Raw genomic sequence first — 12,243 nt, forward strand, 5'->3', positions numbered from 1 at the left:
TACCATTGGGACAAGATAGGAAAGTGAAGTTTAGTATGCCTGAACTCAGAATGTTAAGCTGCATCTTTTAGTGAGGGTGATTTTTACATTCTGGGTTTGAAAATACCACTTTTAAAAAGTAGGTATTTTCTTGCTGAGCCATCCAGTGTGCCTCTGCTAGGTTGTGTATTGACTGTCTGGCTTTGGAGTTACAGGGGCTGGGGATGTGCAGTCTGTTCAGACAGCCACTTGGGTGAGTTAGGTGTGTCCTGCGTTTCCAGGGTGAGTAAGGGCTGTGCTGAATAGACTTGGGCTGCATTTAGAGTAGGGGGACGATATTTCCTTTTCACCTGAATGGGCCTGGTCTGCCTTACACAATCCTGCCAGGAAGCTGCACCAGAGAGGACAGAACTGGTTTTGAGTGAGCACAGGGCTTGTCTGCCATCAGAGAACAAAAGATTTTCCTGTATAAATATTGGGGCCCAGACCTCAGAACTTTAGATTACTTTGGACTTCAAGAGGAACAGCTGCCAAGGAGAAGAGCTGGAAGAAACTAGAGGAGGAGTACTGTCTCTTTGCTGTGTGCTGTCTGGGGTTGGCCTGCAGTAGCTGTTTCTACCAAGGAGATTAACTGTGTGTGTATCCTGCTTGAATGTCTCCAAGGGCTTGGAAGTGGAGCTTGCCCCCTGTCACGAGCTCTCAGGAACCACAAAGACCTCACCATCTTTCTGGGCACCGCCTCTGGAACTGCTTTTTTCAGTCGCCGCAGAAGAAAAGGGCAACTGACTCTGTCACAAGTCAGTCACAGGATTCAGTATCCTGAAGGTCTAGCAGAAGGGACCGCCACACTTCGCTCTGCATCCTTGGTCTCACCGACACTTCTGGATGATCGTCACTGAGCCGATGCTTGCACCGCTTCCTGTGGGCACTGCACTCCGCACCACCTCATCTCACCCCGCCTGGACATCACACCACCGCTGCCGGTAAATCAACCGGCTCCGTCGCCTGCACCGCAACCTGCCAGCATAGCATTGAGCATGCCACACCCTGCGCCGTAAGCCTTGGGCTCACCGACGCTGTCTGGACGATCGTCACCGAACTGCTGCCTGCACTGCATAGTGAAGGCACCGCACCCTGCACCACTTTCACTTGTTTGCAATGCATTCGCGAATGTTGCCCTCGACCGACTCGCACCTAAGTGTCTGCCACAACGAGTAAAGGTACTGTTCACGAGTCTGTCAGCGCTTTAGCTGGCCCGTTCCGATGCCGTCGGTTGGAACCGTTAGACTTTGTTGTTTCAAAATCCGGATAGCCCCGGACGGAGCGATCGAGTCGGAAGAACTGTGTTTCCCAGCTATTTATGTAATTTAAAGGTTTTCATGCAAAGTAACTATTTTGACAGTCTTGTATTGTGGATTTTTATTGTATTTGGTCTTGTTTTTGTTCAGAGAAAGATTACTTATTTTTCTAAACTGGTGTGGTGTCCATTTGTAGTGTTTTCATTGTATTACTGTATGTTTGCATAAATGCTTTACACACTGCCTCTGAGATAGGTCTGTCTGCTCGTGCCAAGCTACCAAGGGGGTGAGCAGAGTTTTTTTTTTTTAGAAGCGTATCCCCCTTACCCTGACTAGTAAGGAGGGTCCCTACTTGGACAAAGGTACCTGCCTCTGCCAATTATAGACCCCCATTTCTAACACTGATGTAATACAAATATATGTAAATATGATAGTAAGTTTAGTGTGCATGTGAGTGCTTAGTTACGTGAGTGAAGCAAACACAAGAAGATGATGGCCGGAGCACTGAAACTTTTCAGACACTCACTCCCAGTCACTATTAGAGCTGGAATGAATATGTCATCGTTCTTTAGCTCAGTTCACCAACCCAGTTCAAACCCAGCCATATGCAAATCAGTCTTGACCCTGTTCCTCATTGGAACAGTCCAGCCCAAACTGCCAAGCCAGGTCTTCTATTAACTGGAAACTAGCATCCTGGTACCGGTTTTGGGGTAACACCTCTCATCAGCCAGGCTAGCTTGAATCCATTGGCAAAGTGAGCTAAGGACCCACGTCTAGGCATATCCTGCCAACTTAAGGTGAACAAAGCAAACACGAGAAGTTGATGGACGGAGTGCTGAAACTTTTCGGACACTCACCCCCAGTCACAATTAGATATGGGTTGAATCCATCATTGTTCTTTAGCTCACTTCACCACCCCAGTTCAGACCTAGCCATATGAAAATCAGTCTTGACCCTGTTCCTCATGGGAACAGTCCAGCCCAAACAGCCAAGACAGGTCTTCCCTGGACAGGAAACAACCATCCTGGGGCTGGTTTCTGGGTAACACCCCTCATCATCCAGGTGTCAAGACTAATTTGCATATGGCTGGGTCTGAACTTGGGTGGCAAAGTAAGCTAAAGAGCAATGATGGATTCAACCCAGATCTTTGACTGGGAGTGTGTGTCTCAAAAGTCTCAGCCTCCGTCCATCACCTCCTTGTGTATGCTTAGTTACTTGAGTGGTCAGGAACTTATGCTGATGCTGTGGTTGCCCAAAATATATGAGGTCCATATGATTGTAGGGTTTAATAGTAACCTGTGCTCGTTCTCAGTTAATGTCACCCAATCATATTTCCACCTTCATCTATAATTCATTGAAAAGCGAAGCAAAGGGATCTGGCTTCAATTATCATAAATCTATAAAGTTGGCAAAAGTAACATCTGTTGTTTATAGCGCTTAGAAAAGGCAAAAGTGCTGTGTTTATTGCTATTAAGCACATATTATTATTATCCTTAGTATTATTGTTGTAATTATTATTATTATTATTAGTAGTAGTACAGCATTATTATTATTATTTAAGAGAAAATTGAAGACTGAACTGACAACATACAGTAGTCGTGCCCCGTTGCCTATCCCCTGCAATGGAACTTTCTTGGGTGCCTGAGGATTAAAAAGGAGTTATGATCAATTTCAATTTGTGATTATAGTGTAACCCATTTGATCTCACAGTAAAGGTCAGAGTCAATAAGTGAGATTAAGTATGGACATATTACAAATTCAGAGCCAAAGTAATATAATTCAGTCTTAGAAACATAGTATAAAAATACAGAATCACCAATGGAAAGCCAAATCTGTGCACAAAATGATTCCTCAATAACTGAGAGCAAATGAGTAATTTAGTAGCAACAGTACAAAGGATAAGAAATACAGTCTGATGGTTAGATTGAAAATTTCGGTCCTCCTGTCTATGATGAGGGAATAAGCAACGCTAATTAATGCTAGATGAGAGAACCTTTATTAGATCTAATAAAGTAGAAAGGTGTCAGCATAGCAGAGCTTCTGTAGAATTTCTTCAAAGAAATAATATTGTACTGCATAAAGCCACACAACAGAAATATCGCAAAGAGGTCTGTAACTCTCCAAGTCTGAAAGGAATCTGAACGAAGCTGAAGTGTATTGCTTAATTATACCCACAGAAAGAACCTTCTAGAATCCCATATCAAAGGTCTCATTAATGTCCATCTTCAAACAATACTTTTTGGCAGCTACACGTGCGACTCCCTTCTTTGATCCACAGGTTTCAGAACGCCGTTGGATTTCCCTCATCTCCTAATTCTGCACAGACAGGAGTTTGTTAGTCTTATTGTCTTTGTCAAAAGTACTCCTTTCCAACCTCCACATCTCTTTCACACAATGTGCCTTTCTTTATTCATTAGCGCATGAAACTGCGCCTGCAGAGGAGAGAAAAACATTGCACTCGAAACAAACATGCATGTTGAAGGTTAAAACATTCCGAAATCTAAAAGCTTAAGGCTTTTGGTCAATTTTAGTATAGTAAGCATCTCAATACATGTGTGATTACAGATACATAAACAGTCACATTACAAATGCAAAATGCTATTCAAATAGACACCTTTCCCGTTATATAATAGTTGCAAAGTTATTTAAATGAGTATGTGTATACATAAGGATTAGCAATGTAATTAAAGCCAAACACATGCAGATATATATGAGAGCTGCGCTTCATTGTTACTGTAAAGGAAAACGTTAATTTGCACACACATATAAATGTCAAGATTACACAATGAATGCACTTTCTATATTGGTTCAAGCGCTTTACACCCCATTAATCATATTAGGTCACACGAATGCATAAGGACATAAGTAGACATATATGTGGCCTAATCAATTATGAAATAGTGGAGCGAAAATTATGCTGTTACAGACCATTTATTCTTCAGTGGTGCCATTGGCAGGAGGCTAACCTACTTTGCAGTCAGAAAAGTCACCAGAGTCGCCCTCAGAAGCTCGGTTTTCTGTGGATGGTTGGAAAGGCAAATCAAATCTCAAATCCCTCCCAACAGAGGGAACGATCTGGTCGGTGCCTGTCTAGGTAGTAGGTACCATATAACTGGTCATTGGTACACCGAGGCTAACCGAACAATGGCTGACACTTGAGCAATAGATAATCAAAAGATATCCATGGAGTCTACATTATGCGGTGACTGTGACTGGAAAGGGTTGTCAGAGCTGCAAATACGAAGAGGGACCTTAGAGACCATAAAGCTTCCACTGTGATGAAATGCACATTTTATTGGCTGCTTTTACTTATTTGCCATCAATTCTTGTTGCTTTTCCTACTTCTGCAAGACATCCACGCTTTTGCTTTGCACAATGTTATGTCCTTAGTTTTCTATTTCCCTGGTAATACGTTTTCGAGTTTTTTTTCTGGGTTAATGGGTTGTAAGAAATCAATTAAAGAAAATAGAAAATAAATGTCGAGCTTAAATTCCATTCCAAGTTTATTTAAAAAGAGAAAACAACTCAATATGTTAAGTCAAACTAAAATAAGGGACATTTTGCAGGGGATTCGGAAAATTAACAAAAGAAGAAATGTCAATGGAAACAGAAAAACTAACCTAATTGGAAAAATTGGACCTTGTCACCTCAATCTGCCAACAAGCGCATGCATGCACAATGTTGGATTGAAGTTGGTGATTTACAAATACGTTTGCAAGGTCATTTGTTTATGCTGCAGGGTAGTTTTTCTTTCTGCGTAGAAGGGAGCATTTACCTCAGAGTGCATGCCCTTTTGGGTATGTTTTCTGTTCCACATTTCTACTTGTTGCTTATTTTTCGTACTTACTTATAAAGTTATCTTTCCTTTAGTTTGCATAAACTTGGTATGGAATTTAAGTTTTGCATTTATTTAACTGTATTTTTCTTTGATTTAATTGCTACGTAGTCCTAGACACCCTTGGGTAGTAGCTGCGCATTAAAAATTCCATAAATAAATAAATAAACATATTTTCACATTTCCTTGTTATTCAGTACAACCTATCCAAGGTGACCGAAATTTCCTTCAATTAAACTGGTTTACCTTTAAGGGATCCTCTCTCTGGGGAGTGTGGGAACTCAGCCACCACTCACATCAAAAGGCTGTGGTGTCTCTCTCCATAGGGGCAAAAAAAGTAATAGGAAAAATTACAAGAAGAGAACCAAGAAAATAAACAAAGAAGATAATGTAGAAGTGGAAGCAGAAGAGGAAGATGGGACTGTTGCTTATTAATGTAACAGAAACCGAATTGTTTCTAGGTGCTTTATATAGCAACATAAATATAAATTATACTACTTAACATACTCATTTTATTGTGTTGAAGTGCTTCAAGAAGTGGCACATATGCACCTAAAGCTGAGGCAATGCAACGAATGACAGACACCACCAGCAGCACACTTGCATCCAAAACCCTTGAACAGCTGCTTGTCGACAGTGAAATATTGCGCACAGAAGAAGCTCTCTCGCATCTTAACTTACTGATTTAACATTATTTTCCTTCACAGACGCAGAGGTACTGTACTTGAACATGACAGCTTTCACAGAAGGCCGGCTCCACGCATCTTTTTGGGTTGTTGACAGAAAACACATATACATCGGGAGTGCCAGTTTGGACCGACAATCACTAGGACAGGTTGGTGTGCTAAATGCAAATATTTCAATCAACTCGGTCCTTAATGAAATCACGGAAATGCTCTATTAAATGCAATGTGTGTAAAATGACTGTGTTTATTGAGGCTGTAAAGCTGGCTTTGATGGAGGGAGAAGAGCCTGTGAGCTCAGATTAGGGCACTGTACAAAAAAAATACTAATCAAGCCAATCATTTGGTCATCTAAACCACCTTTTGATATTTTGAATATTTAATATTTGAACAGGTTTTGTAGGGATCTCGCATATCAAGACTGAGCGCTGTCATGGCTCTGGCAGTTAGGCTAATGGCTCCAGGTGCTCCTTTCACCCACCATACCTTATGTCTGTCGTGCCTATGTTTGTTGTGGTTGCCAAAGTCCTTGTGAGCTCTATCTATAGCCCATGTTTCCATCCGCCTGTACTCCCCTGTTAGACCTGACATCATTGGCTTGAGTCTCTCCTCCATTTTTTCTGTTTGCCTCCACTGTTTTACGATGTTTTTGCTGGTATATGCTTTGGGCCCTGTGCCACTGCTGATCAGTGCCACAGTGCAAGTGCTCCCTATGTTAAATTGATGTATCGATTGTATTCCATGTTTGGCTTATTTGGTTTACTGTCAGTCCCTAGTCTAGTGCACCAGGAGTGCCGGGGCTTGTAAATCCAAATGTCACTCGTGGGCTTGCAGCACGTGTTGTGCCACCCACAAGAGCGGCCTCGTAAAAGAATGTCTACGGGTCGGTCATTGCGAGACCCACGTGCAGTCTGGTACTGTCACGCGGGCTGCGCAAGTATACCTACTTGCCAGTCCCCCAAAACCTTCCCTTAACTTCATGTTAGTCACCCCTATGGTAGGCCCGCGGGCAGGGTGCATTGTAAGTATAAGGTAGGACAAGCCTGACCAAGTTGGCATGTCCTAAATAGTGAATGACAGCCATCTTCGTTCTTCACTATTGCGAGGTAGCCTGCTCTCCGTTAGATTGAATGGGCCGCCGGGATTATTAATGCTATGATCCTAGCTGGCTCGGGGAGCATGGTGCAATGTCGAGTTTGGTATCTCTGAACTCAGGGTTTAATTACGCATCCGTTGGTGTGGATGGTTTTTGGACTCTGGGTTTGAAAATAGTACTTTTAGAAAGTGTCTATTTTCTTGTCTAACCATTTCTGGTTTCTGCTGGTCTTGTGTGTGCGTGACAGGAGCTGAGTGGCTCCAGAGGTCTGAATGAGTCAGTGTGGGATGAGTGGGACATTTGCGTTGAGAGTAGGGGGAGAGTAGTTGCTGATAGCCTGCCCTGCCTGATACAATGCTGGCTCCACCTCCTGCCTAGCGGCTGATGGCTCTGTGCCTGCCATGGACGATCCTAGCCCCACCTCCTGCCAGGAGGCCGATAGCTCTGCTCCTGCCAGTGACAATGCTGGCTCCACCTCCTGCTGGGCGTCTGAGGACCCAGCCCTGCTCAGTGAATAGGCCAGGTGCCTCTGCCTGGCTCCACCCACAACAGACCCAGGATGTTGGGAAATTCCCCTGCATGGACAAAGGGATCAAAGCCAAAAAGGGGTATAAGAGAAGGACCCCTGAACCAAGAACTTAGATCACTTCTGACAAGGAACCCTGAAACCAAGGACAAGAAGCCTGCTGATCCAAGGACTTGCCTACCCCTTCGGCCAGTGTGCTGTTTGCTGAGGGGAATCCTGCAGTGCTTCTTTATGTTTGCCAAGGAACCAGGAGAGAGGAACTGTGTGTGTACTCTCACGCTTGCTAAGAAAATCTCCAAGGACTGGAAGAGTGCCGGTCTCCTGCTGAAGTCACAGGGCTAAAGGACTTCATCTGCTACAAGTGCTATTTGCTGGAACCTGTGAATCCAGCACCTCTGAAACCAGCAATCTTGACGCCGACGGACGTCGCCGAATCCAGCTCGACACCGTGAGTGACGGCTCAAGTGTCCCGCTTCCTCGACGCCGGCCGCCGGGCCTGATCGACGCCAGCAGCAACGCCAGTGAGTAGTGAGTTCGGCTCCAGCTCCAAGGGACCTCGTGTCTGCACCGCTGCTGATCGCATCGACTTCGTGCCCTCTCGACGCCGTGAGCGCTGCTCACTCTTGCAACAGCATCATCGACATCGACGACTACTGAGGCCTGATCGACACCGAAGACGCGACGCCGGATTGCTCGACGCCGCTGATCATCGTGTGCTTCATTCTCCAAGGTACTGTGTTGTTGGGGGTCCGTGTGACTCCGGGCTCGACGTAGCGCTCCTCGCGGTCGACGCCGAACCTTTGGATTAACTTTGCCTCGACGTCGTGTAACTCCCGTGTGGGTTACATTGTTGCCAAGAACTGTGTTTTCAGGAAGAAGAGTTGCTTTGATACGAAAAGACTTTGTGCTAAAGAAGAAACTACATTTGAACTATTATTTTCCCTTCCAAGAGTATTTATTAAGATTGTGTATATTTTTGTCGTTATTTGGTCTTGTGCTAAGCCTTATATAAAAATACTTATTTTTATAATACTACGGTGTCGTGTCCATTTGTAGTGTATTCACTTTATTACTGTATGTGGTCATAAATGCTTAACACACAGCCTCTGAGATAAGCCTGTCTGCTCTGCCAAGCTACCAAGGGGGTGAGCAGGGGTTATCAAAGGGTGTGATCCCCTTGCCCTGACTAGAAAAGGTGTGTCCCTATTTGTCAGAAGTGTATACCTCTGCCAACTAGAGACAGCCGGTTCTAACATCCCCTATCATAATTGCAGGTTTAGAGAACCCTTTTCATTTTGTGATGCCAACTCCCTTCACTCATACAGCTTCCCTTCACTCATACAGCTTCAGGAAGTGATATATAGCAGCACCTGTGGCCCTAACTAAAGACACCGAAGGTGGCAGTGATGAGTGAGCTTCCAGTGGTCAACTTAAGAGTTGTGGTACATACCCTGGAATAGTGTCCCATCAGCTTGAGCTATTCAAGATGTTTATGCCGACCCCAGAAAATAATGCAAATAACCCTGCACCCATTTAAGGCGCATCAACTGAGGTTTCTTTGTAGACACACTGACTGACCAGCGAAAATTAAGATCCAACACCCCTTGTTAATATCTTCTAGTTATTTCCTGAATATTCAGCAGTCTTCCCTTTCAAATCCTGTACATTAGGCACTATTGGTACATGGTTGCCGGAAGATCTGTCTAACAAGAAGGTTTGTGTACAGCCATGTACTAGTCCATCCAAAGATACTGGTAATCTCTGATATTTTCGAAAGTGCAATTGTCATTGTGGGTATCCAACTTGAGGTATTTACACGACTCATTCCTCATTTAATCTCCAGCTTTCTGATTTGACAAAACTCACTGTCAAGCCATAGATTGTCTTCCACTTCCTAGATTTATCTGAACAGAAGATGAACATACATTTTACGTCTTAGCTACATACAGCTTTTGCTGGCTTTTGGACAGACCTATTATTTCTAATTTGAATATGCCTATGTTATAATCTTCCTCTGAGGGACTGCTCAAAAAGTGAGGGGATAGTGTATGCATCTATGTTTGTAATGGATTCACAGTGATAGACCCCCAGGTCATATTTAAGTCTTGGCAACAACACATATTTTTTGGAATACATAACAAATACTTAGAGTAGGCTTTAGGCTAGCCCATTGTTCACGATTGGATGACTTTCTTGTTCATCTCAGTTGTCTCCTTTTGACTGAAGGGCTTTCCTCCCTATTATTGTGCTTGTCCCACCCAGGAGTTGTTCACCCTGTCAGTGTACTGAATGGTTAACTTGTATCCTTCCACAGTTGACATTGCTTGCACTCAATAATGGCATTGCTTGCACTTAGGGAACTACTTTATTTTCTTCCTTTAAGCACTCCATGGGAGTGCTGGTCTGTCCTTGCTCTCTCTCCCATGTGCTGTTTAAACTTTCAATTTGCCCTAGCCCCTTGCTTCGATGTTACTTTTTCAGCTCATCCATTGCCTCACCGACCCCTCTTAATTCTGCTCCCATATTTGAAATATCTCCCATTCCCACTTCACTACTCTTTTTGTCACCCAGCTCTCTCCACTTTCCGCCATCCTTATCACACTTATATTTTAAAACCTTTTTCGCCTGGCGTGATTGACAGGAATCCTTTTTCAAATGGTTTTTACACTGGGTTTGAATTATTGAATAGTTTGTTTTATTTGAATAAACCTATTTAAAAATGGTCTATGCAGATGCACATTTTTCAAAACCTGACAGAAAATCAACACCCCAATCTACTCATGCTTTGCTGCAAGCTGTCCACATTTAACCCCATGCATGTCTACAACCCATTGAAATTTGAGTTGGTACATGTTGTGTGAGTCAAGTGTTTCCATGAACTGTGCATCTGTTGGCCACGTTTACTTGGCAAATCTATGCAGATCTGTAGTTTTTTTGTGCCTATATCTTTTTCCAATGGATGCAAATTTGAGGCATGTAATTACTGTTGTCAGACTGTAGAAGAATGGTAGCTTGATAGGTTTCATTTTGGGGCATTACCAGTGAAGCAGAGGTATTTACAAACTGGTATTTATATATTATTGCTAGTTGTATTTGTAACTAGTTATATGGCTCTTTGATGAATCTGAGCATAAGTTGCATTTTTTGAAGGGCCAACTTTCTTCCTATTTCTAGGTATATTACATTGCATTGAGTTGTACTGTAGAAGGATATACTGATCTGTCTATCAAAAATGTTAATAAGTTAAGGGAAACTGATTTGAAGCTTTGACAATCCAAAAAAGAGTAATGCCTTACAAAAATGATAAGGATGGCTAATTTGATTGATTGATTGATTAATTGGTTGACTTAAAATCTGCAGACTGTGCCAAATACCCAATAGTGTCCTGGTGTTGGAGGTAAAAGAAGGAAAGATGGTTTATGATTGAAAGATATGAATTTTCAATGAGCTAGAAAAATTGAGAAAATATGGGTCTGCACAAACGGCAGGTGGAAGCTTGCTCCATGCCTGTGCAGTCAAGACCAAAAAGGACTGGCCACCATCCTTGAAAACGAAGGGATTTTTACTAGATGGGAGGAACTGGAATGAAGAACTCTCGAGTGGGAGTAATGAAAGAACAGAGATGTCATGTAATTATTTAGTGCCAAGGCACGCAGTTTTTGTTTTACATAGCACAAATCCTCAAAGAGGGAGCACTTATGTACCAGCAGCCAAAGGAGTGAAGAAAGATGATAATAAATCGTAATGTATCTGTGGAGCCTTAGAACAACTCTGCTAACTGAATTCTTCATCAGTTGTAGCCTGGCAAAGAGACAGTTGGACAGGCCAATAAACAGAGTTACAATAATCTGTCCTATTACTGATGAGACAGTGTTCCAAATTCTTCCTACCTGAATGCAGTGGGAGGGGAAGAATGTTGCTCCAAGCCCTCATTATAAACATATTGGTGGCTCTATGTTAATATGTGTCTCAAAAGAGAATTTGGGGTCAAAACTTACTCCCAGATTGTGGGCCTAGGCAGAGGATTGTGATAGACTCCTAAGGACCCAGGCTACCAGTTTGAATTCCTGATGGAGCAATTGCCAAATAGCCAGATCTTTGTCAAGTCAATGTTGAGCCTCAAGGAATTGGTAGGTAATCCAGATAACCATAGAAGAAAGACCCTTTGAATTGTTTTGTTAAGGGAGCCTTGCACTTCTTCCAATCACAAGAAGATCTATAGATCCTCTGTATATGAGTGGAATTGAAAGCCAAAGTAGGCAATAAGATCATCTAGAGGCGACACATATAGATTAAGAAGTGTAGGGCTCAATGAAAAGCCCTGTGGGGTGGGGTTAACTTTAGAGTGGGTGGCAGGGCCCAAGCCCAGGGCGTGCATCTTCAGAAGGGTACAAGATCTGACTTCAGCAGTCTCTCTCTGACCTGGCAGCAAAGCAAAGTGTGTTAAATACTCAACCCCATGTTCAAATTTTGGCTGGTTTTCTTTTCACGGCACTCTTTTCTTTTATCCCCATCGCTTCCCTCCAGCCCTTCCATTTTTCCAACTTTCTGTTGATGAGAGAGAGGATACGCCAATTTTGATTTTGCCCTGGGCACTATCTGTCCAAAAGCCAACTCTACCTGCAGACCGCACAAGTAACGATTTTAAAGATGAAGCTATAATGAGCAAGGGGCTCAGCCTGCTTGTGTTCCTTTAAGAAGGATGAAAACCATCTCAAAACATTCCCCTGGAGGCTGGCAGTACAAGTGTGTCCAGGAGGGTTGCTTGGGAAACCTTATCAAACCAATCAGAACATGAGTGTTATTTGTTCGGGACAATTGAGCCG

The 12,243-nt window shown here is 43.1% G+C and overlaps 1 protein-coding gene across 1 annotated transcript in view; it reads left to right on the forward strand.

Moving 5' to 3' along the window:
* The window catches only part of PLD5 (phospholipase D family member 5), a gene marked incomplete at both ends in the record, with an annotated part of 589,545 nt that overhangs the window by 170,088 nt on the left and 407,214 nt on the right, over nucleotides 1-12,243 (forward strand). Inside the window, one exon of the mRNA XM_086949781.1 lies at nucleotides 5,820-5,947. Within this exon, the coding sequence (XP_086805907.1) occupies nucleotides 5,820-5,947 (128 nt within the window). The remainder of the gene's footprint in view (nucleotides 1-5,819; nucleotides 5,948-12,243) is intronic.

The sequence above is a fragment of the Lissotriton vulgaris genome, unplaced genomic scaffold, assembly GCF_964263255.1.
Source record: "Lissotriton vulgaris unplaced genomic scaffold, aLisVul1.2 SCAFFOLD_1466, whole genome shotgun sequence".
NCBI lineage: Eukaryota > Metazoa > Chordata > Amphibia > Caudata > Salamandridae > Lissotriton > Lissotriton vulgaris.